Genomic DNA, 23,190 nt, shown 5'->3' with positions numbered 1-23,190 from the left:
GTGATGGGAAGAAAGATAGGAAGACTAGTGGTTGAGAGAGATGAAACTGAGACACCATTTTAGGGAGGAAGGAGACATTGAGGAACAGCTTTACTTTATCAGGATAGAATTGTATGTAATGGTAACCATGGCGTAGGCTGAAGGTTGCTTGCTCAGCAAGGTAAAATAATTGCAACGAGAAAGGCCATTTTGAAGGAAAGTAGATTGAGATCTGCTAAGGCTAGCGGTTCGAACGGAGGCTTCATGAGTTGTCACAAGACTAAGGTCAAGGACCATTGTGGAGAGGGCAGGTGAACGTCTGGGTAAGCATGTGACAATCCCTTAAGAAAGTACCTGAGCATGGGATGTCTGAAAAATTGAGCTGATGCAGAGGTCAGTGGTTGGTAAGAGATGATTGCCAAGAGATAGACTCTATTAGACGAGAGAGAAAGACCAGACATCTTCCACAAGGCCAGCTGTCCTTAGCCAGGAGAAACGTCTGAGCATGACAGAGGTAGCCATGGATTTAGCCGTGGTGTCTACTGTGTGTTTGGCAGAGAACATCTGCTGTTCGGCGACAGAGAGGACCTCCTGTTGGAAGGTTAGTGCTAATACTTTTTTGTCTTCTGGTAACAAGTCAAGAAAAGTGGCCATGTTATCCCAAAGGAAGCACTGATATGCCCCCATTGCTCCTTGGTAGTTAGCTACCCTCATAGTAAAAGCCGCTGATGAGTAAAGCCACATGCCCATAGAGTCGATTCTTCAACTGTCTTTGTTAGGTGGGATAAGGGACTGTCGGTGTTGAGATCGTGATTGTGAGGCCTTGACAAATATCGAATTTTGGGCCGGCTGTTTCTGGAGAAAAAGCGCTCCAGGGTCATATATCTGATAGAGATTACTGATTCTTTTCGAGATTGAGTGAGAGGAGGCTGGTTTAGTCCGAGATCACTGAGCAGTGCTAAGAAGAGATGGTAGCATGGAAATATGGACTGGGGTAGTTGTGTTCTTAGAATAGGATCATAAACGTGATCCGCCAGTTCAGTTGTGGGGTGATGGATTTGAAGATCCAATGAATTAGCCATGCGGATCATGAGTTGAGTGTAAGTTTGGAAATCCTCTGCTGGGGATGGAGGATCTACATCTGCGAGGTCAGAATCTGGTGATGTGAGAAGCACAGATGGAGTTTGCTGTCGAGAACCATGTTCTGAGCCCTCAGGATCAAGCATGGAGTCAACAGAACGTCGACTGACCTCAGTGTTGAGAGGATGTTGATGATAGTAATGTTGATGGTGGTCTGCGTCTGAAGAGTGTGGCATGTCCATGGACATTTGTCGACATCGAGAGTTGTTGACTGTTATCGATGTCAAAGGTGCATCCATGGGTGGAGGTAAACTAGATGGGGTCTCGGTGTTGAAGTCTGCATCTCGATATTGACGGACTTTGTGTCTAGATTGGTGCCAATGTCTAGCAACCAAGAAAGATCGAAGTGGGGCGTCCATGGACCACGATGGATATCGAGGGTTGTGATATTGGAACCAGTGTCTCTATGGTGTCGAAGGCGGCTGAGGCCGAATTGGTGGACGCATAGGTAGGTATGTAGAGTAAATCAAAGCTGGGGATGCCGAGTGAGAGGAGTGAGTTTTATCATTTTGAGGTGGAAAATATGTAGTCACAGGGGCTGCGAATGCTTTGCGGGTGGAAGCGTGTTTCTCAACTGCCCTGATTTTCACCGGTGGTTGATGAAGCATCATATGATGGCTGCATGCCTCTGAGTGATAAGGCCTCTTTGACACAAAAGATTGCTGGGATGGAGGTTTTTGGCGCAATGCTAGTACCGGACTGCAGGAGGCAGCCAGTTGAACATCTGCAGCCGACAGGTTAGAGAAGCACTGATCGGGACAAATGTCTACCCGATGAGCATACTGTGCGTGGGATTGATCGACATGCGCTTGTGGAATTGCCTCATATGCTGGATGCGCCTGATAGTGCGCCAGTGGCCGTGGAGGCCGGCCCAATGGCATAGAATAGGGCACTGTGTCCAGCTGAGACTCAGGTTCCTCTCTCTTTCTCTGGGGAGGCGTCAGTGGACGGATTAGGAGGAGAGATATGCTGGGAACTATTAGGTGAGGAAGTAAGACAGTCTACTCGCTCGTGTCACATCAGTGACTGAGAAACCGGTTGATGAGAAACCAGTTGATGAGATAGAAGTCCTTCATCATCAGAGGGTGAACTACAGAAATGTAATTGCCGAGTTTGGAAACCTGCTGTGAGGGACTGTCGGGGTCTTTGATTTGGTTTGTTTAGATCGGTTTGATTGCGGGAGACAGAGAACTGGATCGGGAGGAGGCTTTCACTTTCCGAAAGGCTTCAATGTCAGCTATTTAGATCTGTGCGTCTTAGAAGTTTCTGATGAAGTGGAAGGGGCATCAGAGGGAGATGGCGTAGCAGAGGAACGATTTTTCGATGATTCTGCAATGGCTTTTTCCATGGCTTTACCTTGTGAGGTGGTTTTACATGTAGTTTGAGCTATAGGCTTTGCCGGTTGCAAAGACTGTTCCCAGAGGCAGAGTTTGAGTCGAGATCGGCAAGAACGGAGGACTCCTCATTTGAAATTTTTACAATGAGGGTACGAGGAGGTTTGATGTGCCTCGCCTAAACAAAAAAACGCACTTTGCGTGACCATTCGATAGCGGGATCCTATTATCGCAAATCACGCAGTGGTTGAACAGGCCCAAAGGGGCCATGAACAATTTAAGAGAAGAAAAAGAAAAATCGGAACGAGGGAGGGGTGTGTGCGATGGCTGGAGGCTGAGGCACCAAGAAGAAAACTAAAAACAGTTCGTATATGTATCTTTAATTAACAATAAAGAGAAAAAAATTAGTTCAGCAGCAAAAAGGACTTGTTTCACTTTCAGACTCACAGAAGATAGACATACAAGGCTCAACGTAGCGGCTGAAAGAAACTGAAGGGAGAGTCCTGGTGTCAAGGTACTTATACTGAGGGGGAGTGGTCTATTCTAATGCGTTTTTTTGCTACCACAGAAGCTCTAGAATATTCCGAAGAGGCTCTGCGCAGGCACGGATCACCCACAGTGTGATTCACCGAGGCCACGAAGAAGAATTATAAATACAAAGAGAGGTGTCAGTAACATAGTATGCTTTAAAAGGAGAAATCACAGACATTCATTTTTTACTTTTAAAATATATTAGGACTCAAGACGCATCCTAAGGATGAGCACTTGGGATAGGAACCAAACTTTCACAGTGACCAAATAACAGAATCAACAGGGCCAGAATACAAAAACAGTGTCACTGGTCTAATGATCAATGCCTCAAATACACTTCCATCATGTGGTATACATGGGGCTGCCATTAAACACTCTTTAGCCATTCTGGATTCCCAGTGTGGTGTAGTAGATAGAGTGACGGACCAGGACTCCACAGAACAATGTTCAAATGCCCACTCAGCCATGGAAACTGATCGGGGGATGTAGAAATGGTAAGAACACTCCTTAAATATCTCACTTACCTTGTATAGGGTCACTGAGTACAGAATACCTGATGGCAAAGGGGGGGGGGAAGCTAGACTGGTACATGGTTGCATTTTTTTATATCATATATTACCAGGACTGAATCAAGTGTGGTGGATTCCAATTTGCCCCCAGCTCTATTCAAGGTGCTGATTTTGACCTAAAAAGCCCTACCTGGGCCTAGGATTTCTGAAAGACCTTAGCTTCCCATATGAACCTCAATGGAGGCCTTGTTACATGAGGAGGCTAGGCTAGTGAGTACAAAAGGTAGGGCTTCCTCTATAGCAGTGTTCCCCAACCTTGGGCCTCCAGATGTTCTTGGACTACAACTCCCAGAAGCCTTCACCACCACCTCTGCTGGCCAGGATTTCTGGGAGTTGAAGTCCAAGAACATCTGGAGGCCCAAGGTTGAGGACCACTGCTCTATAGCAACCCCCTCAATTGTAGAACTCTCTCCCCAGAAACATCAGGCTGGATTCATCACTATTTAGAGTTCTGGCATGTAGCCACAGCTGTGTCTTGCCATAGGGCCTTTGGTCTTTAAACACAGTGTTGAAATTGGCTCTTAGAACTGTATCTGCCATGTTTTTAAAGAATACTGATTTATAGAGAACAGGCTTTTAATAGAAATTTTGAACATGTTCTTATGAGAATATCCTTATCCTTCCTACAATTCTTTGGGACTCTGGCAAAAAAACTATAAACAAATACATGAAATATATAGTGAATAAACTGTGCAACATGGGTTTATTCCTTCTCTAAATCCTGACAATTTCAAGGAGTGGAATTCTAAAATAAATAAATAAACAAACAAATGAGGTCATTTTGACATGTGTTTTTTTAAAAAAAACCAGTTTTGCGAAAATATTGCATCATAGAAATACGTAACATGCACGAAATGGCAATCCAGATGTAAACACACAGCATCTACCCCATCTCTTAAAACTGAATCACAATTCCCTATCAAAGTGCTGTTTCCCCAACCTACTGAAAGATAGCTGCTAACAGAAGGAGATTTCAATGTAAACAATAGAAATGGATGTATTTGTTTAACCTTAATTTTGAGGAATAACACTCTTAGATGGGTTAGAAGGCTCTGCTTCACTGCAAAGCGGTGTTTCAGGAATTATAATAACCATTACCTTGTACCAGGTTTCAGAAAAGTACAGGTTAAAGAATTCCTATACATGTTCATTTAATAATTTTCAATTTTCATAAACTGAATTAAATTATGTCTGTATTCTTTGCTCCCCTCTGAGCAATTCAGTAAGAACCTACTATGGCAGATACTGCAGGAACAAAGAACTTGTTGTTAAGCACAGAACTTGCATCCCTTCTGTACCAAAACTGTACAGAAGGGATACAGTCAGATGTCTCACAGAACTGAAACACATCTCACAGTGGTTGCCTCATCTGCCACTGCTTGGGGAAGACATACACAGACAATGAGGAATGTGTTGTGTGTTCCCAGTGTAACACTCAACACAAAACATGGTACTCATGTCACCATTTAAGCAAGGATTCCACAAGGTTGAATAAACAGACTAACAAGAATTTCAACGTGTCTTTCAGAAATTTTGAAACTACTGCTCTTTTTATAATAGATGTAAAAGTACAGTGTTCTACATTCAGAAATGTCTGTCAGCTTTTCACTTTGACTGTGTATATGGGTTTCCTCACAACTAAGTATCATCATATATAGACAAATGAAAATGTTCTTCAGTGGAAAACAGTACCTCACAATGTTGGCGGGAAGCTTGAATCTCACATTCATATTTGTTTTTCACAGACTCTAAACAGAGCTCTCTGTAGATACCTACAAACAAATATGGGTTTTTTTTGTTTAAACCTAGATTAGAAAAGACAACACAGCATCCATAAGTCTCACTCAATAACAAATATACTGTAGAGAGAAATTGGCTGTTCATCTGAGCAATGTGTAAAGAAGCTTAATTATAAGGCCACTGAAATATCTCCATTGTTCTGTATTTACTTAAATATTCCTATGAAATCCACACATTAGTAGTGGCTAACAGTGGCCCTGTGGGTATTGCTGGACAGTAACTCCTACAAACCCTCATCAACAAAGCTAATGATGAGAGATTATGGGAAACGTAGTTCAGCAACATCTGGAGAGCCCCACTTCTTCACCGCTGCTATAGACCCTTAGAAGAAACCATAAAACAATGTTTGCCATCATTATTTATGTGAGAAAGTCAAACGCTTTAGATCATTACTTTCAATAGTAGTCTCTTCCATTACCTAACTACCCATAAAAAACCTGCATACACCCAAATTCAAGCAAGCTTCAGAAATAACCTCCATGAAGCACAAGAAGATACAACCCAAAACATAAGTGAAAGTCCTTGGCATCTGTGCACAAGCCACTGTGAATCCCCAAAGGAGCACCTCAAGTCATGGCATAAACCATGGCCCCAGCTCAGAGTGTGCATTCAATGATGTTTACAATCAATTCACCTCCTGAATTGATTTACCTCCTGAGACTCTCCTTCCCAATGGGCCCCAGAACTGCTTCCCCCCCACCAGGTTCTTGATCTAGAAAGCAGATTAGATGTTTGATGTACAAGATGAAAACCAAACCAGAAGGGAAGTACTGACTGTGAACATGGACAAGTACGTGCGCTTTACCCTTTACTAGGCAGTCAGACAATTGCAATACGGATTTTTTAAAAAAACTGCCAGAAATACAGAGCAAGTCTGCTTTACTTGCCTGTGGCTAATGATAAACATAACCTCCAAGCCACAGAGATTCACGTTTATGACACAGAATTCTATAAAATCAGTAGAATTCTATAAAATCAGTAGCAAAAGGCTACTATTGCATACAGGAATAATGTTCCTGGAAGACTAATGGTCTGTCTGAATACAACCTGGCTTAATAAACCCTGACTTATAAAGCTGGAAATAAGCATCTGATCTTTGGGTTTCCTTCTTACAGTCTTCAATCCTGGTCTCTTCAAGCCACAGTTTCCCAGTATATCTGAAACAGGAAACTGTGTTCTGATGTGAGCTTACTGGCTGGAATCCTGAATTACTATAGCATTTCTTGTTCCAGAACATTGTCAGTATTGATTGATTTGGGCTCAAGAGGAACCTACCAGACAATGACTTAAATGGCAAAACTTCTGGGCAAGGCTAGTTGAAGGAGGGAGTGGGGAGCGCAGGCTTGAAGTTCATTCCAACCAGTTGAAAAAAAATTATGGTTTATTAAGCCTAGGGACGTGGTGGCGCTGCGGGCTAAACCGCAGAAGCCTGTGCTGCAGGGTCAGAAGACCAGCAGTCATAAGATCGAATCCACGCGACGGAGTGAGCTCCCGTCGCTTGTCCCAGCTCCTGCCAACCTAGCGGTTCGAAAGCATGTAAAAATGCAAGTAGATAAATAGGGACCACCTCGGTGGGAAGGTAACAGCGTTCCGTGTCTAAGTCGCACTGGCCATGTGACCACAGAAGATTGTCTTCGGACAAAAAAACGCTGGCTCTATGGCTTAGAAACGGGGATGAGCACTGCCCCCTAGAGTCGAACACGACTGGACAAAAATTGTCAAGGGGAACCTTTACCTTTACCTTAAGCCTAGTACAGTTCATCAGAACTGGCCCTCTGAGGAGCACTGACGCCATAAGAGAAACACAGAAGAAAAATACAAACATACACTTCCATCTTTTTGAGACACAGAACAGGCCTGTATTCTTATGAAAGTCTCCATATTCAATCATTACCCAAGTACAGACCCAAAAATTGTACTGTAGTTGAGAGTTAGAAACTAACAGATTCAAACCTTTTTGTTAACGTTTCACTTCCGTCCAGGCTCTGCAGGATGCAGCTAATTGAGTCAACAACAAGCACTTCATGCACTTACCTGCCACTTTTGTTCGGATTTGCATGTTTTCTTGCAGAGCTGCCAGTGGTTCTAAGTACTCTGGTGCCTTTCCCGCAATGACCTCCTGTAGTTTTGCATCCACTTGGCTTAATCTCTCTTTGTAAAGTCTTTAACGTAATGAAGATGAAGATGGAGTGCATTATATCAAAGACACGCAGAGATCAGCATATATTAATATTTCTAAGAATCTCTTTCCCTGGATGCCATTGGCCATACTCCAGCAGATCATTAAGCCCATCAACAAAGCCGAAATTAGCCACACCCAAAAACAGACTGAAGTGTACCATAAACTACAGCAAATTTACCATGTACACATGATTTGGGCTGGATCCAGATTTTGCATTCTGTGAATTAAAAGATCCCTTCTGTCCATAAATGCCAAATAATTTACCAGACAATTTACCCTGGTGAGAAGGGGAACAAATGTAGCGAATCTGCCCTTTCTATTATAGCAACTGGCACCTCTGAAAATCTGTCCCAAAGAGTTCTCCACTGCCGTGGAGCCAGCTTTGGAGAGTACAGGCAGCTCTGGCTGGCAGGGGAAATCAGCAAAATTCACCTCCCTCCTCCCTAGAAGAACCCCTGGAGCAGACGTACACTGAAGGGATGCTCCTGCACTGAGGAACAAAGCCTGAACCCAAACCAATATCTTCAATCATCCTGGTTACAGGGACAAATTACAGGGCAGAATGAGGCAGCAGGTTTGGTGGGTCATGGAAGGACAAAAAAATGTGACTTATTTTGTTATGACTGTCTGATTAGTGCTAGAGATAGAAGCTAGCCGTTGTGGGATTTCCTGACTCAGATGCCAGATCAACCAAATCAAACCCAATCTGCAAGTTATCCAAGATTCAGTTTGCAGCATCACTAAATAGAGATGAGGAAGAGTCCTGTCCAAAGACCTGGAAAGTTACTGCCAGACAAGGCAGAGGGTGCTAAGAGAGCAGTTCTCTATACACAAACTTGGCAGTAAGCCTTGCAGAGCATACCAGAACTTACTTCCAAATAAATATAAATCAGATTGCACTGCATGAATGGCTTGATTTAGTAGAAATGCATTTCTATGTAATTTTTAAATTGCAGAATCTAAAGGGGCATCGACCAGAGCTAACTACAAAACAGTGGAAGAGAAACAATCAGACATATATATTGAGAATTAGGAAGCACAATGTTCTCTGAGCATTAGTTCAGGCACCAAGTTAGATTTTACTGCTCTAGACAGAGTCTGCAATCTTTTAACACACAGGCAAACAAAATGCATTCTTAATCTTCTCCCCTGATTTGTTCAGAACCAGAATGGGGAATACGTGTATTTTTATATACAATTCAAGATTGAGTAGTCTAAAATCTTTGCTAATTTCTACTAAATCCTCCAGAGAACTACCAGCAGATCCCTATCTAACAGATGCCTACTCTTGCTCCTACGACACAAGAGATACAGGGTGGGTGCAAATGAAAGGGAATTCAAATGAAATTCTAAGTCATTGTTTTACTTACTGATCTTTGAGGTCTGTAAACTGTTTTTCAAGATTGGACATCTCATCTAAACACTCCATTCTTCTCCTTTCGCAGTCCTCATCATCCATTTCTGAGGAAAAAATTATCCACTTTAAGAATACATACTCACTCTGTCTCCTTCATTTTATTGTATATAATATATGCCTAAAATGACCAAATTAACTCAGCTAGTGTTCTTAAAGATGAGGTTTCAAGAGGACACATTCTCTGAAAGGCCTTTTCAATTACTGGAAAATGTATCAAGCACATCAAACTAGACCCCAAACCTTTCCTTCTATTCCACAACTAATCCTGGAAAAGAACCCAATTGCTCAGGCTTGCACTTCACTCAATTTGAACTTCATCTCATAGCCAACTACTTTAATATTTTAAACTATTGTCCAACAAGGAGCCGTCAAATCTGAATGAGTCGATTAACAGGATGTGGCATTGGTAACAATACCTCAGACGCCTCCAGTTAGAACAATAAACAGATTGGGGAAAGAGTTTCACAGTCTAAGTCAATGGTACCCAACTTTGGGTAGCCCAGGTGACCTTGGACTCCAACTACCAGGAACCCCACCAGCAGCACCGCTGGTGATGAAGGCTTCTGGGAATTGTAGCCAAGAATACCTGAGTCACCCACGGTTGTGAACCACTGGTCTAAATTGTGAAGTGGTATGGCTCCTACCGAAGAAGAAGAAAAGCCTCCCACAACATTTGAAAATGCTTTCCAGACTGGCAAGTACTGTTGCTCGCCATGAGATGTAACACTGCCTGGTCTGGATTAAATTATATTAAGACAACTGTAAAGCAAGTACAGTATCTCTTTTGCTACTCATGTGCACCAGACCCAGGCCTTGCACAATAACAGGAAGGGGGGGGGGATGGATTTTCCTAGGAATGAGATATTGTTGCAAGCTATCCCGCAAGGGACATGATGAAGCCTCTGTGCTGTAAGATCTATAGACCTGCAGCTGTAAGATCGAATCCACGTGACGGAGTGAGCGCCCATCGCTTGTCCCAGCTCCGGCCAACCTAGCAGTTTGAAAGCATACAAATGCGAGTAGATCAATAGGGACCACCTCGGTGGGAAGGTAACAGTGTTCCATCTCTAAGTCACACTGGCCATGTGACCATGGAAGATTGTCTTCGGACAAACGCTGGCTCTATGGCTTGGAAACGGGGATGACCACCGCCCCCTAGTGTTGAACACGACTGGACAACAATTGTCAAGGGGAACCTTTACCTTTACTTTTATCTCTGTTGTACTGCAAAGGATTTGAGAGTGTTTTTACAAAATTCCACCTTCTCATTTATTAATATGGACCAATCCAAATGCCAACATTTTGGACTCTTTGGCGGGAGGAACAGCTGTCAATGGGACCAGTCAAGATGAGCACAGGCATAAACTGTCATCGTTACCACTATACTACTGTTTGTGACTTTCCTGAACCAGAATGCATACAAATGGGTAGCTATAAACAATTAAAAGCAAATCAATTTGCAACTTTATAGTGCTTTTATTAAACCAAGGAGTGTGCAATAAAACCTTGTGTCAGGATGACAAAATGTGCTTTGTAACAATCACTGGGATCCAATTCATGTTAGCAACCAGGCGTGCAACTGAGACATGCCCCTGCGTCACACAAATGAGCTGCATTTTACCCATGGTAAGCTACAGAAAACTTATATAAACACAGTTAGAGTCTAGCTTAGCTCTGCTTTGGAAGAAAAGACAGATTTTGATGTCATTCAAACCCAGCAATGGTAACCCTGAAGCCCACAGGCTGCACGAAGCCCACCAAGTTCAGTGTGTTCCCACCCAACCTCTTGTGCCCCACAACCTATCTGGTGTTTGCACAAATCAACACATGAAGAGGTTAATGTGCTGTGCAGAAAGCCACATCAGAAGCAGACTGTATCCTCCTCTACAGATGGGTCTCTACAAGCATCATTCTAATGCAGACTGTCCTCTTCAGACTGTTGCTTTCCATGTGAAGACAGTCATAATGAATAATGGGCTAGCATACTTCCTTCCCTGTATGAGAATATTAACCCCTTCAATGAAATTCTCTACATGCATGTAAGCACACTAATAAGGATGACCTACTTGAACACTAAAGATGCAATTCTATGGTCCCTGGAGTGCATTTCTGAATCAAGATTTGAAACAAGGAACATATCCTGCTGACTCCTGTCACTCTTTAATACAAGAGCATGAGAGTTATCTTGGAATGGTTTCCAAAGAAATATGTTACAATTGCTGCATGCAACGATCATGCATGTGTGATAGGTACTTATCTTGCCTCTGCTCCAGTCTCATGCATGCTTCCTTCCCTCTTGTCTCCCAGAGTGATTATGAGGAATAATTTAGCTTTTACTTCTGTTTTTAGTTGACCACAGTTTACCCTGTTGTCCAAACCCTAAATTGTGATTAACTCTTGGTTTTGTTTTTTTGCTAAAACAATTTTTTTTCATAAACCACAGTTAGAAGTCAGCTTGTTCCAAACAAACCACAGCTAAGATTAATCACAGCATGAATTTAATCACAGATGACACAGGAAACAGTGGTTACTAAAAAAATGGAAGCAAAATATTTTGAACTCATATTCACTGTTGTTCCAGTAGGGAAAGGGAGCAGTAGGAAGGCTAAGCTCACTTTCATCATAATAAAGCATAGATCATGCCAATGTCTGAATGCAGCCACCTTCAATCATTTATTTGTAACTTAGCAATGTCAAGACCAATTTGCATTCATATGTCATGATGAATCAGAATTCAAGACAACTCCACGTTGTTGTGGATGAGCCAATGTGTCACTGCACACTGCCCGATCACTCCTATGTGCAGTGGGAACAGCTAAAGGAACCACAGAACTTTGATCCATGGTCTACTTATTGCAACATATGAAGTCAGTAGGGAAGCCAGCTTCTCAGCATGTGTCTCTCCCAACAAGTCAGAGAATTAATCACAGAACCAATCCTGGCTTATTTGCAGAACTGCCTCCCTGCTAGGTTTGCATGTCACAATAAACAAGCTATGGTCTGTTTAGCTACTCTCGTTGTAAGCATGAGTGATAGGGCACTGTGCACAGTACCTGACTTGTCCCAGATGAGCCTGGATTCCTAAGCAGCCCTGCCTTATCATGAAGTACAAAGGTGACCAATATTTTAGGAGTGAGTAGTAACCCCTGGTAGTAGAAATCACAGCCCAAGACTCCAGTGATGCATTCCTAAGAGGATGTAGAGATGATCTGCTGGCATTCTTTTTGTGTTTGAATAAGGAAGAGATGGAAACAAATGAAGTCAGCATGTACTACAGATGAACAAAATTTGTACAGAGTCAGAAATATGCTCATGATTTCTGAGATGTACTCCTCTGCACCACTACGACTTGCCTTGTTTAAAATAACTGACAATTTTTATGCTACCTGAACTCCCATCAGAACATGATGGAAAAACAGTACATGCTGATTTGAAACTCTTGACACACTCCACTAAAAAGGCATACATGACAAGCAAGCTCTGAAATACTGAATAATCCTAAAAAGAGTGGTCTTGCTATTGTTTTCAATACACAGGGAATCGAAGTGCTATTATGTTCCCCGAGGCAATGATACTAATTTTATGTTTCAGAAACTGAAGTTAGAATGCATTAATTTAGGCCTGTAATTTAGTGCTCGACAATTTGATGCAGCAGGATTCTGAGTTTTAAAGGTTCAGCCATGGTGCAGCCTATCTGCAATAAAGCCCTGAATTAGGAGTATGGTTTTCCAGAATTATATATATATTATATATAATTTAAATATGCTAACATACTGTCTTTGCTTGGAAACGTTAGTGTAATGAAACAGAGATTAGAAATTAAGTCAGATGAAAAAAATAATGATCAATTAATGTTTATCATGTTAGTGACATGCCTCACAAACAAAATAACCCAGCCAAGTAACAAATTGGAATAAAGGTACTCTGTTAAAACACTATTGCTGTTTCACAATTAAAATAATTACTGAAATCCTATTGCAGTTCCGCCTGCACAATGGGAGCAACATCACTGAGAAAGGAAAGCTGTTACTAATTAAAGGCTTTGTTTTGTCATTTTGAGGTGCATATGGCGTGCACACAATGCAACCAAGAGACATGTATCCCGAAATTGGTAAAGGAAGCCTTTAATCAGCAGCACTGTGCCACTGCCAACGACTCTACCCAAATGCATTTCAGCCAATGGCTCTTAAAACCGTTTAAAATTTGAATACTGAGGTAATGAATTAATTTTTAACAAATTACTTCCAAGGTCTGATTTAGAAATGCAAATTTAGTAATAACTACTAGGATTAGTTACATTTTCTATACTACAAAATCAAATAATTTTAATTAATTTCATATCAGACCCAATGAAATAAAGTATTGAACCCCATATCAAGATGACAGAGACTCTTCAGTTACATTTGTTTTAATTCAAAGAAAATGGTTGGTAGTTTATTTTCGTAAGATTTCTCTTACGCACACAACACCTGAAAAAAGAGACAACATTTGCACCAAACAGGATTTAAAAAGCAAGTGATAGACAAGTCAAAGGCAAATCACCACTACAAGGTTGAGGATAGCACATTAATCACCTCTCCTATTTCCCAGAAGTTTGTTCTTGCCAGGCAATGATTTTGCAGGATCTTTCCTTAATTTTAACATCCTTGGAATCACTCTCCACCCTGAACTGGCATGGCAAGTTTCAAGGGCCTTTCCATTGGCACCAGAAGATGCCTCAGATTCTGGGAAGAGAGATGCACAGCCCTTAAAAATAGTTTCAGGACTACATGGGACAAATCTTACAAATGCCTCTAGAGATCCCTCCTTCGCAAAGTTTTGTTTCGTTTAGTGGTTTAGTTGTGTCCGACTCTTCGTGACCCCATGGACCAGAGCACGCCAGGCCCTCCTGTCTTCCACTGCTTCCCGTAGTTGTGTCAATTTCATGTTGGTTGCTTCGCAGACAATGTCCAGCCATCTCATCCTCTGTTGTCCCCTTCTCCTGTTGCCCTCACACTTTCCTAACATCAAGGTCTTTTCCAAGGAGTCTTCTCTTCTCATGAGATGGCCAAAGTATTGGAGCCTCAGCTTCAGGATCTGTCCTTCCAGTGAGCACTCAGGGTTGATTTCTTTTAGAATTGATAGGTTTGTTCTCCTTGCAGTCTAGGGGACTCTCAAGAGCCTCCTCCAGCACCACAATTCAAAGGCATCAATTCTTCGGCGGTCTGCTTCGCAAAGTAGGAAAGCTTATTTTTTCAAACTAGAGCCACACCATGCTTCCAGATTCTTCACATAATACAGAACAGATGTGACATAAACCCTGGGATTTATTGCTGATACAGTGAGCTAAATCTAACTCCCAGCTAGCGTAAATACACTGAATGAATGAGACCTATGAAATCAATGGTTAATTAATCCTCATGGATTCCATGTCTGAAACCTTACTGGCATAAATTTACACTGCACAAGGATGATATCATCAGCTTATGATGGTAATATTGAATTGAACTGAATTCAGTATCCTCAACCCTTCAGGTTCCAGGGCTCCCTCAGGCTCTCTTTTGCCCTGAGGAGGCCTTTAGTAACCTTGGAATGGGGAGAAGATTTTTAAGACCCAAACATTGATGCCAGATCTTTAATAATTAGAATAAGTCCATCTGAATCCATGAAACTTAATTACAGAGGAGTTGATTCACCAAATCCCCACTGATTCTATCAGCCTACTTCATTAAGTAACAAGATATTAGCCAGATAATATCATGTCAGGGAAAGTAGATGTTTGCCATTGTTGTCTATTTTGGATGTCTCTGTTTTTAAAATGAAGCTTAAACTAGACTGTTTGCCAACTGAATAAAAATGATACAAAAAATTGCTTGCATATACCAGTGGATGAACTGTATGTGACCATAAAGCAGCCTGAATCAATAAGGGCAAGATAAGCATACCAAGTCTTCTCTCTACCTGATCACTCTTGTCAATCACAAGGCTAACACTCCAACAACATTTTAATATTGTAAGTAGTAGAATTACAAGCAACAAATGTTGATTCATTACTGTCTCATTGCTATCTGCAGCACTTCAAAGAGATCCGTATAGCAATCATTTGAGATTACATTCAGTGGTACACATATAGTACAGCCAGTGTACGCTAAACAGCCTTGTGGCACAATGGTTAAACTGCAGTACTGGAGTCAAGACTCTGCTCACAACCTAAGTTCTACCCAGATATGCTCAGGTAGCCAGCTCAAGGCTGACTCAGCCTCCTGTCCTTCCAAGATTGGTAAAGTAAGTACCCAGTTCATGGGGGGGAGGGGCGGGAATGTGTAGTGTACATAATTAAATTGTAAACCTCCCACAGCATGCTTTAAGTGCTATGGAGCAGTATACCAACAGCATGCTTTGCTTTGCAGACTTAGAGAGAGCATTTTTCTTAATATTTAGACGAGGAATGGGAAAGGTGCAACACTCCAGATATTGTTGGACTTAAACTCCAATCATCATCGTTACCCAGCACAGATGGGGGTGGGGGAGAGAATGTTACAGTCCAACGACATCTAGAAGGTAACGCTATCCCCATCATTGGTCTAGAGTTTCATATACCAGTGATGTCCTACATATTATAATAGCTGCAAGTTGAGTCATGGCAACTGGACTTCTTATTAGGCTGAAACCTTTCGCTACTCAACCAAGTAGTTCTTCAGTCTGAGGAGACCTGGTAGGAGACCCCAGATATATCCTCCACGTTGGTTTCACCTCCCCCTGGTCTGAAAGAAATCCAGTTGCCATGACTCAACTTCCAGATAACCTCATCTGGATGACTAAGCATCTTCACAGATGTATATTATAATGTGATTGAAGTCCTGTGTTGAATCAGTCACAGCAGCTTACAATAAATATGTTATTGGTAACATATTTTCCCCTTACACATTAAAATGGGGAAAACAATTGTAAAATGTTCTTCAAAGAAGCAAGAAGAATACCATATACACATTTTTATAATGCTTGAATACATGCTGGGAGACGGACACAGGCTATTCTTGAGTTCTTATAACCTAAAAATAATAATAACCTTAGAACTGCAGAGCTGGAAGGGACCTTATGGAGCATGAAGTGAAGTCCCTGTCAAAGAGGCACAGTGGAGGATTGAACTCCCAACCTGTAGCTCCACAGCCAGATACCCAAACGACTGAGCCGCTTTCACAGGGAAACTTTGCTGTTACATTCCCAATATGTTTGTGATTTTTGTGAGTCAACAGTACACAAAGTTACCCAAAAGAGAAGCCTTGTTACAGAACCTGAGCAACCACTGCTAGTTAAGCTCCAATTCCGTAAGACAAACAATGTGCTGGTGCTCGGTAACTGCCACAGCATCCTGACAGAGAACCCACTCCTCAGAAAAGGAGAAAAACTTAATTTTTGCTGTTTTCTAAACTTTCAGAGATGAAAGGGAGGACACAAAGGAAAATGGGATATTCGCGTACTTAGCAGAATAATTGTGTTCACATATACATAAATGTGTGTATACACACAAATTGTGTGTACACGCACATGCATGCACACATATACATGTGCATCTGAGAATCCATGACAAAACAAGAAAACCCTGCAATCTCAATTCAGCTGAGGGAGCCGGGGTTCTTTCCTAATATCTGCATTTGCACTGAATAAAATGACCAAGCAATAAAGAAGAGCTGCATGCAGCTTATTAGCTCTTACTTTGCTCTTCCTGCTCACATTTGTGACTGGCTGAAAGTACAATCGTGCCCTGCTTTACGATTACCCTGTTTAATGACAAATCCACTTCACGACAATGTTTTTGCGATCGCTTCTGTGATCACAAACCAATGGTTTGAATGGGGTTTTTCCGCTTTGCGATGATCGGTTCCCTGCTTCGGGAATTGATTTTCACGTTACGACGATCAAAAACAGCTGATCGTTGGGTTTCAAAATGGCCGCTGGCTGAAGAAAATGGCTCCCCGCTGTGCTTAGGGACAGATTCCTCGCTGCACAGGCATGGAAAATGGCCATCCCTTCGCTGGACGGTGAGTTTTCAGCCCATTAGAATGCACTGAACGGTTTTCAATGCATTTCAATGGGCTTTTTTATTTCGCTTTACGACGTTTTCGCTCTACAGCGATTTCGCTGGAACAAATTAACGTCGTCAAGTGTGGCACCACTGTAGTAGTAATTTACCATGACATCTGAACATAGATCAGTTGCTGTGCCCTCCACAAGGCACCATCCCAAATCAGTATTGTTTGTTTGTTTTTGAGAATCCCAATTCAGGAGTCATGTTAAACAAACCACCCCTGCTTTGTTCAGCCTGTAGGGTAGGTGGAAGAAGCCATGCCAGGGCAAATGGGCAGCACAGACCACATGGAATTTGTTCACAAGGCAATATTCCTCAGAATCCTGCCTTCTTGGACTACAAATAGTCACTGCATCCAAGAGAAAGAAACTTGCTCCTCCTACTTAATGAAAGACATGGCAGAAAAATGAGGCTTAGCATCATTTTAATGTTAATCCTAGACACACCCACAAGAGCCACCCCTGAATACTCCATGTTGGAGCTTTCAATGGGCAAGCAGAAGTGGTCAGTATAGCAACCCAGAGTGGCCACCCAGAGTAGTAGCCTAGCTACTAGTTGGGTGGGATATAAATGTAAACAACCAAAACTAAGGGTAATTCTGCTGGCTGGCCTTCTATTCTGCCACTGCAGTAGGACTTGCACTGCTTCCTATGATCCACAATCAGTCAAAGGAATGTAACCTGAGACAGGTAAAAATTTATGCAAATATTATGTTAATGAAAAGAAATAAGGATGGCAAGTGTTCAATGGAAAACTGCTATCTGGCCAGAAATGAAGGGAAGATTAAAATTCCTCTAACCCAGTGGTCCCCAACCTTTTTAACAGTGCGGACCAGTTGGGGAAGACAGGGCACTCCCCCTGCGCTCACGCACAACAGTGGGGAGGTGCTTGTGCAAGCATGTGTGGGCGCATGTGCGCGCATGCGCGAAGGGCAGGGGCGCTCAGGGCACTCACGCCCATGCGCAAAGGGGTGGAGGCGCTCGTGGGGGCTCACTTGCATGCATGCGTGAAGGGGCTGTGTCGGGGGGAGTGCGTGCAGGGGTGGGAGGAAGATCTGTTTCCGTGGCCTGGTCTGGCCCAGGCTGCGGACCGGGGGTTGGGGACCCCTGCTTTAACCGACAGAGAAGCACGAATGCTACTTTGAAGCACCTTACTGCTTCATTAGGACCAATGAGTCCTCATTTTTAAAAAGAGGTCCTATTCCTTATGGACTATAATTAAAATAAGTAGTACCGTAGTTTCAGTTTCAACTCATTCAATTGAAAATAAAGTAGAGATTTGACAAAAAGACTGTTATTTATTATCTCGTATCCATGCTAAAGAATAATACAGACTAATACATTTCTTTGTATATTGAGACATTTTGCTACAAGATACTAAGGAATGAGGATTAAGAGATGTCTGACAAAATGCACATAAAAAAACCATATGGACAGTGTAAATCCATTGTAGCACCTTATTATATGACAACATGGCTTGAAAAGAAATTCAACATTATCTTAGTTAAATAGGTGCAATGGATAGATTCAACTTATTTCTTACATGCTGTCAAGGGTGATATCCAGTATTGAACATGGGAGGGATCTTCAAAACTCGATACTGCAAGCACTGAACAGCCTGCATTCCGTTTTTTGGAAGACAACCTGCTATAGGTTCAGAACATCTTAACAAATTTATTTCTGTAGTAGACAGATAATATACAGTATTGTGCACACAGCTTATACAGAATCTCTCTCTTTATCTTTAGTATATACAAATCCGTAAGGATGAGTACTTTAAAGATAAGATTAAAATAATCAGGCCTCCAGCCACTGGCCAAGAGACCAAGAGTCACTAAGGATGTATCCTTTTTGCCAGAACAAACATCACAGAAAAATGGAAACTAATTGGCCCTATTTATCAGCAAGAGAAGGCCCTGCTGTTCCAATGCATGGATTCTGATTCTCTTCAAATTCCTTTTTCCTTTCACATCATGTCTCTCATCATAGGCCGGTAGGCAAGGACTCTGTTATCTTGCAATATCGGTGATTATTACTACAGTATTGTTAAAAATAGAACCTAGGTACTCAAATATAAGAAACTAATTATCAAAAAGTTTATCATGCTTTAATTTTGAGTTTCCCAGAAACAGTTGGTTGGTTATGCACTAACAACTAAAGTGAGGGGTAAGAAAGGAGAACTCTGAAAACCAGGATATTTTAGTGAATGTTTTAACTTGTCCCAAAACTGATTGCACATTTATGATACTTAGTTGTTCGGAGGAGAAAATGCAGGCTTTTAGGCTAATACCCTGGGTAACTGTAGTGGCTGCAAGAACATAGCTTCTGTAGTGGAAATCTGATTATGTTTCTTGTAGATACCGAGCATGAGACAAGCCACCTATTTGCCTGGAGGGTAAATAAAAGCAGATATATATCACAGACAGGAAAAATTTATTTAAAAAGTATGCATTATGTGTGTGTAAGGAAGCTCAAATTCACATTCAATGTATTTGAGCCTGTACAAAACAGAAAGGATGAGTCTATAATGCTTATAGGGCTAGACAGGAAGACTACAGAAGCAACTATGAAAGAACATACAAAGTATTTCACATTCAAATACTTTACATTCTTTCTTGCTTCTAAAAGTAGAGGAAAGGCTAGAATAATAAGGCAAATTAGTCCATCCGTTGACTAAACCTGCTTACTTCTGCCTGCCCAAACAACCCGTGTGTCCTTTGTGACAGACTGAAAGGATGAAGGGAAAGGATGAAAACTCTTTCCCGGTCCATAAAAGCTTCCTCAACGGGTTTGTCAATAGACCATTCCCATCATCCCAACAAGTCTGCCCTGAAGCAAATGCGTGTGTGTGTGTGTGTATGGGGCGGGGGGGGGGGGAGAGTATGGGAAGGGAAGATGAAGACTCGCCAGTCTGAGAAGGAGCCAGTAAAAGGAGATCACATCCTCGTATTCCCATGTGCAGAATCCAGGAAAACAGAGGAAGCTTTCTAACAAATCCCGCCCCTCCTTGATGAGAATAAATGGAGTTGGTGGCCGGGGGGGGGGAAGAGGGGGAGAGAGAGATCTTGACTTACAAAAAGGGAGCCCTCGGGCTGCCCATTGGGCGGGGCAGGGAGTGGCTGGCGTGACCCCAGCAAGACAAGAATCCGCCTTTTCGCGCTCGTGTGTATGCCCGTGTCTGCGTGCCCCGGGCGCGCTCGTGCCAAAGGGAACCCCCTTTCCCCGCTTCACCTGAGCTGTCCCCCTCCTCGGACACGGACGAGCTCTCGGACTCCTCTTCCTCGGAGCTGCTCCCTTCATTCTCCCCGTAGTCCACCTCCATCTCATCGTGGTGGTTCTCTTTCTTCTCCCGCGAATGGACCGGCATCGCGCCCGCTTTCCCGCAGACGCCCGGCGTCACCCACTCGGACCGGGACAGCCGCCGCCACCGCCGCCGCCTCCACCACCTCCGACGCCGGCCCAGCCCTCCGACGCGCTCGAAACCCCGCCTCACCGAAACCCCGCCATCCTCCCACCCCACCCCCCACTCCGCCGACAACAAGCTTGAGGCACAACCTAACCCTCAATTCAGCCGCTCATTGGCAGGCGGAGGAGGGGGGGCCTCCCTGCAGTCAAAGCGGCGCCTGGCGGAGCGTCCCATGTCCCGGCGCATGTCGGGAAGTGTAGTCTTTCGGGGAGCGAGCGGGGTCGGGGGGAGAAGAGCGGCTGCGCTCCCGAGCTGGACAGAGGAGGAGTGAAGAGAGTAGTAAAGCGAGTGGGAGGCCAGGCCCCGACGTAGGAGGATGTTGGAACGGTCTCTTAAGAAGAGATGCTTAAAACTGCCACTCAGCATGAAAGGAAGGCAGGCAACTGGCGAGAAGCAGTTAAAACAATAAACAGCAGGCTGTCCGCTCTTCCCTACCCTGCACAAAAAAAGCTCAAAAGCAGGACCCCAGCAGCCAGGGAGCTCTTTGTGGTGTCTACTTTCCTAGGAGTATTACAGCTTCGGAGGCTGTGGGGGAGAGCAGGGAGAGAAGCAAGCAAAAGGCGGCGGCAGCTGCTCTCTTGGCTTCTTTTTCGTGTTCAGGATGTAGGATTTTCACAATTTCCAAAGAAAGAAGACCATGCTAGTCTATGATGTCAGCATGCTGGCAAAAGCAAAGTGGGGGGGAAATGGGGGGGAGGAGGGCAAAATGTTGCAGGAATCTAAAGACTCTTGGGCCCTCTGCCATACTGTTTTCAAGTTCGTCGCCGTCGTTTAGTCGTGTCCGACTCTTCATGACCGCATGGACCAGAGCACGCCAGGCCAACCTGTCTTCTACTGCCTCCCAGAGCTGGGCCAAATTCATGTTGGTGGCTTCGATGACACTGTCCAGCCATCTCGTCCTCTGTCATCCCCTTCTCCTCTTGCCCTCACACTTTCCCAACATCAAGGTCTTTTCCAAGGAGTCTTCTCATCAGATGGCCAAAGTATTGGAGCCTCAGTTTCAACATCTGTCCTTCCAGTGAGCACTCAGGGTTGATTTCCTTTAGAATGGATAGGTTTGTTCTCCTTGCAGTCCAGGGGACTCTCAAGAGCCTCCTCCAGCACCACAATTCAAAGGCATCAATTCTTCGGCGGTCAGCTTTCTTTATGATCCAGCTCTCACTTCCATACATCACTACAGGAAAAACCATAGCTTTGACTATTCGGACTTTTGTTGGCAAGGTGATGTCTCTGCTTTTTAAGATGCTGTCTAGGTTTGTCATTGCTTTCCTCCCAAGAAGCAGGCGTCTTTTAATTTTGTGGCTGCTGTCTCCATCTGCAGTGATCATGGAGCCCAAGAAAGTAAAATCTGTCACTGCCTACATATCTTCCCCTTCTATTTCCCAGTTGATGGGACCAGTGGCCATGATCTTAGTTTTTTTGATGTTGAATTTCAAGCCGTTTTTTGCACTCTCCTCTTTCAACCTCATTACCAGGTTCTTTAATTCCTCGTCACTTTCTGCCATCAGAGTGGTATCATCTGCATATCGGAGGTTGTTGATATTTCTTCCGGCAATCTTAATTCTGGCTTGGGATTCCTCCAGTCCAGCCTTCCGCATGATGTATTCTGCATATAAGTTAAAGAAGCCGGGGACAATATAAAGCCTTGTTGTTCTCCTTTCCCAATTTTGAACCAATCAGTTGTTCCATATCCAGTTCTAACTGTTGCTTCCTGTCCCACATATAGATTTCTCAGAAGATTGGTAAGGTGGTCAGGCACTCCCATTTCTTTAAGGGCTTGCCATAGTTTGCAGTGGTCCACGCAGTCAAAGGCTTTTGCATAGTCAATGAAGCAGAAGTAGATATTTTTCTGGAACTCTCTGGCTTTCTCTATAATCCAGCGCATGTTAGCAATTTGGTCTCTAGTTTCTCTCCCCCTTTGGAATCCAGCTTGTATTTCTGGGAGTTTTCGGTCCACTTACTGCTGAAGCCTACCTTGTAGGATTCATATATCCTACCTTGTAGGATTCATATTTTTACCATACCAGTAAAAATTATGCTTAACAGTTACTCTATTATTATACCGTTAAGCCAGTAATGGAATGATTTATGCTTATGTTTGCAAGCCAAACATAACTGCTGTAATTTTAAACATCCTTAGAACTTTCCTGTAAATTTTGACTGTGAAAACTGATTGTGAACAGATTAATTGTGCTGCTTTGGAGAAGTGGGCTTTTTGTTCTCTTATTCTGAGAGCCAGTTTTTTTCACAGAGTACATAAGATACAAATGATGATAAACCATTGCAGTAGAGACAGAACACAAGCTGGCTCTGCTCCCTCCCTCTCTTTTTCTGTCTGAAATGCAGTGCAAAAGATTGCTCTTTGAGAGAATTGTCAACTCCTACATGCCTGTACTGTCCATCTGGATGATTTGATATGAAGATAGGCTCAATTTGAATTTATTTATTTCAGTCGGTTGACCAGTTCATAAAACATATTATACGGCTAAAATATACAAAATCCAATTTAAAATGTGTACAACCAGTTCATAAAACATATGATATGGCTAAAATATACAAAATGCAATTTAAAATTCACCTTTGGAACAACTCACCTGTAGAGATCCACCTGGCTCCCTCGCTGAGGGTCTTCAAGACTAACTTGAAGACATGGCTATACAGGCAGGCTTTCCCTACAGCCATTACCTAGCCTATCTCCCTTTTTC

The 23,190-nt window shown here is 42.9% G+C and overlaps 1 protein-coding gene across 3 annotated transcripts in view; it reads right to left on the bottom strand.

Moving 5' to 3' along the window:
• The window catches only part of BRMS1L (BRMS1 like transcriptional repressor), a 31,012-nt gene extending 10,490 nt beyond the window's left edge, over positions 1-20,522 (bottom strand). Inside the window, exons 1-4 of one of the 3 annotated variants that reach the window (XM_020801980.3) lie at positions 20,251-20,522; positions 8,906-8,996; positions 7,388-7,515; positions 5,246-5,325 (exon numbers count right to left, since the gene is read on the bottom strand). In XM_020801980.3, coding sequence (XP_020657639.1) covers positions 5,246-5,325; positions 7,388-7,515; positions 8,906-8,996; positions 20,251-20,386 — 435 coding nt within the window. In that variant the 5' untranslated portion in view covers positions 20,387-20,522. The remainder of the gene's footprint in view (positions 1-5,245; positions 5,326-7,387; positions 7,516-8,905; positions 8,997-20,250) is intronic. The other 2 variants (XM_020801981.3, XM_020801982.3) reach the window with 2 other exon arrangements.
• Between the last annotated feature and the right edge of the window lie 2,668 nt (positions 20,523-23,190).

This window comes from Pogona vitticeps, chromosome 1 (assembly GCF_051106095.1).
Source record: "Pogona vitticeps strain Pit_001003342236 chromosome 1, PviZW2.1, whole genome shotgun sequence".
Classification (NCBI taxonomy): domain Eukaryota; kingdom Metazoa; phylum Chordata; class Lepidosauria; order Squamata; family Agamidae; genus Pogona; species Pogona vitticeps.
The sequence above is the reverse complement of the archived record's forward strand: the minus strand, read 5'-3'. Positions and strand labels throughout refer to the sequence as shown.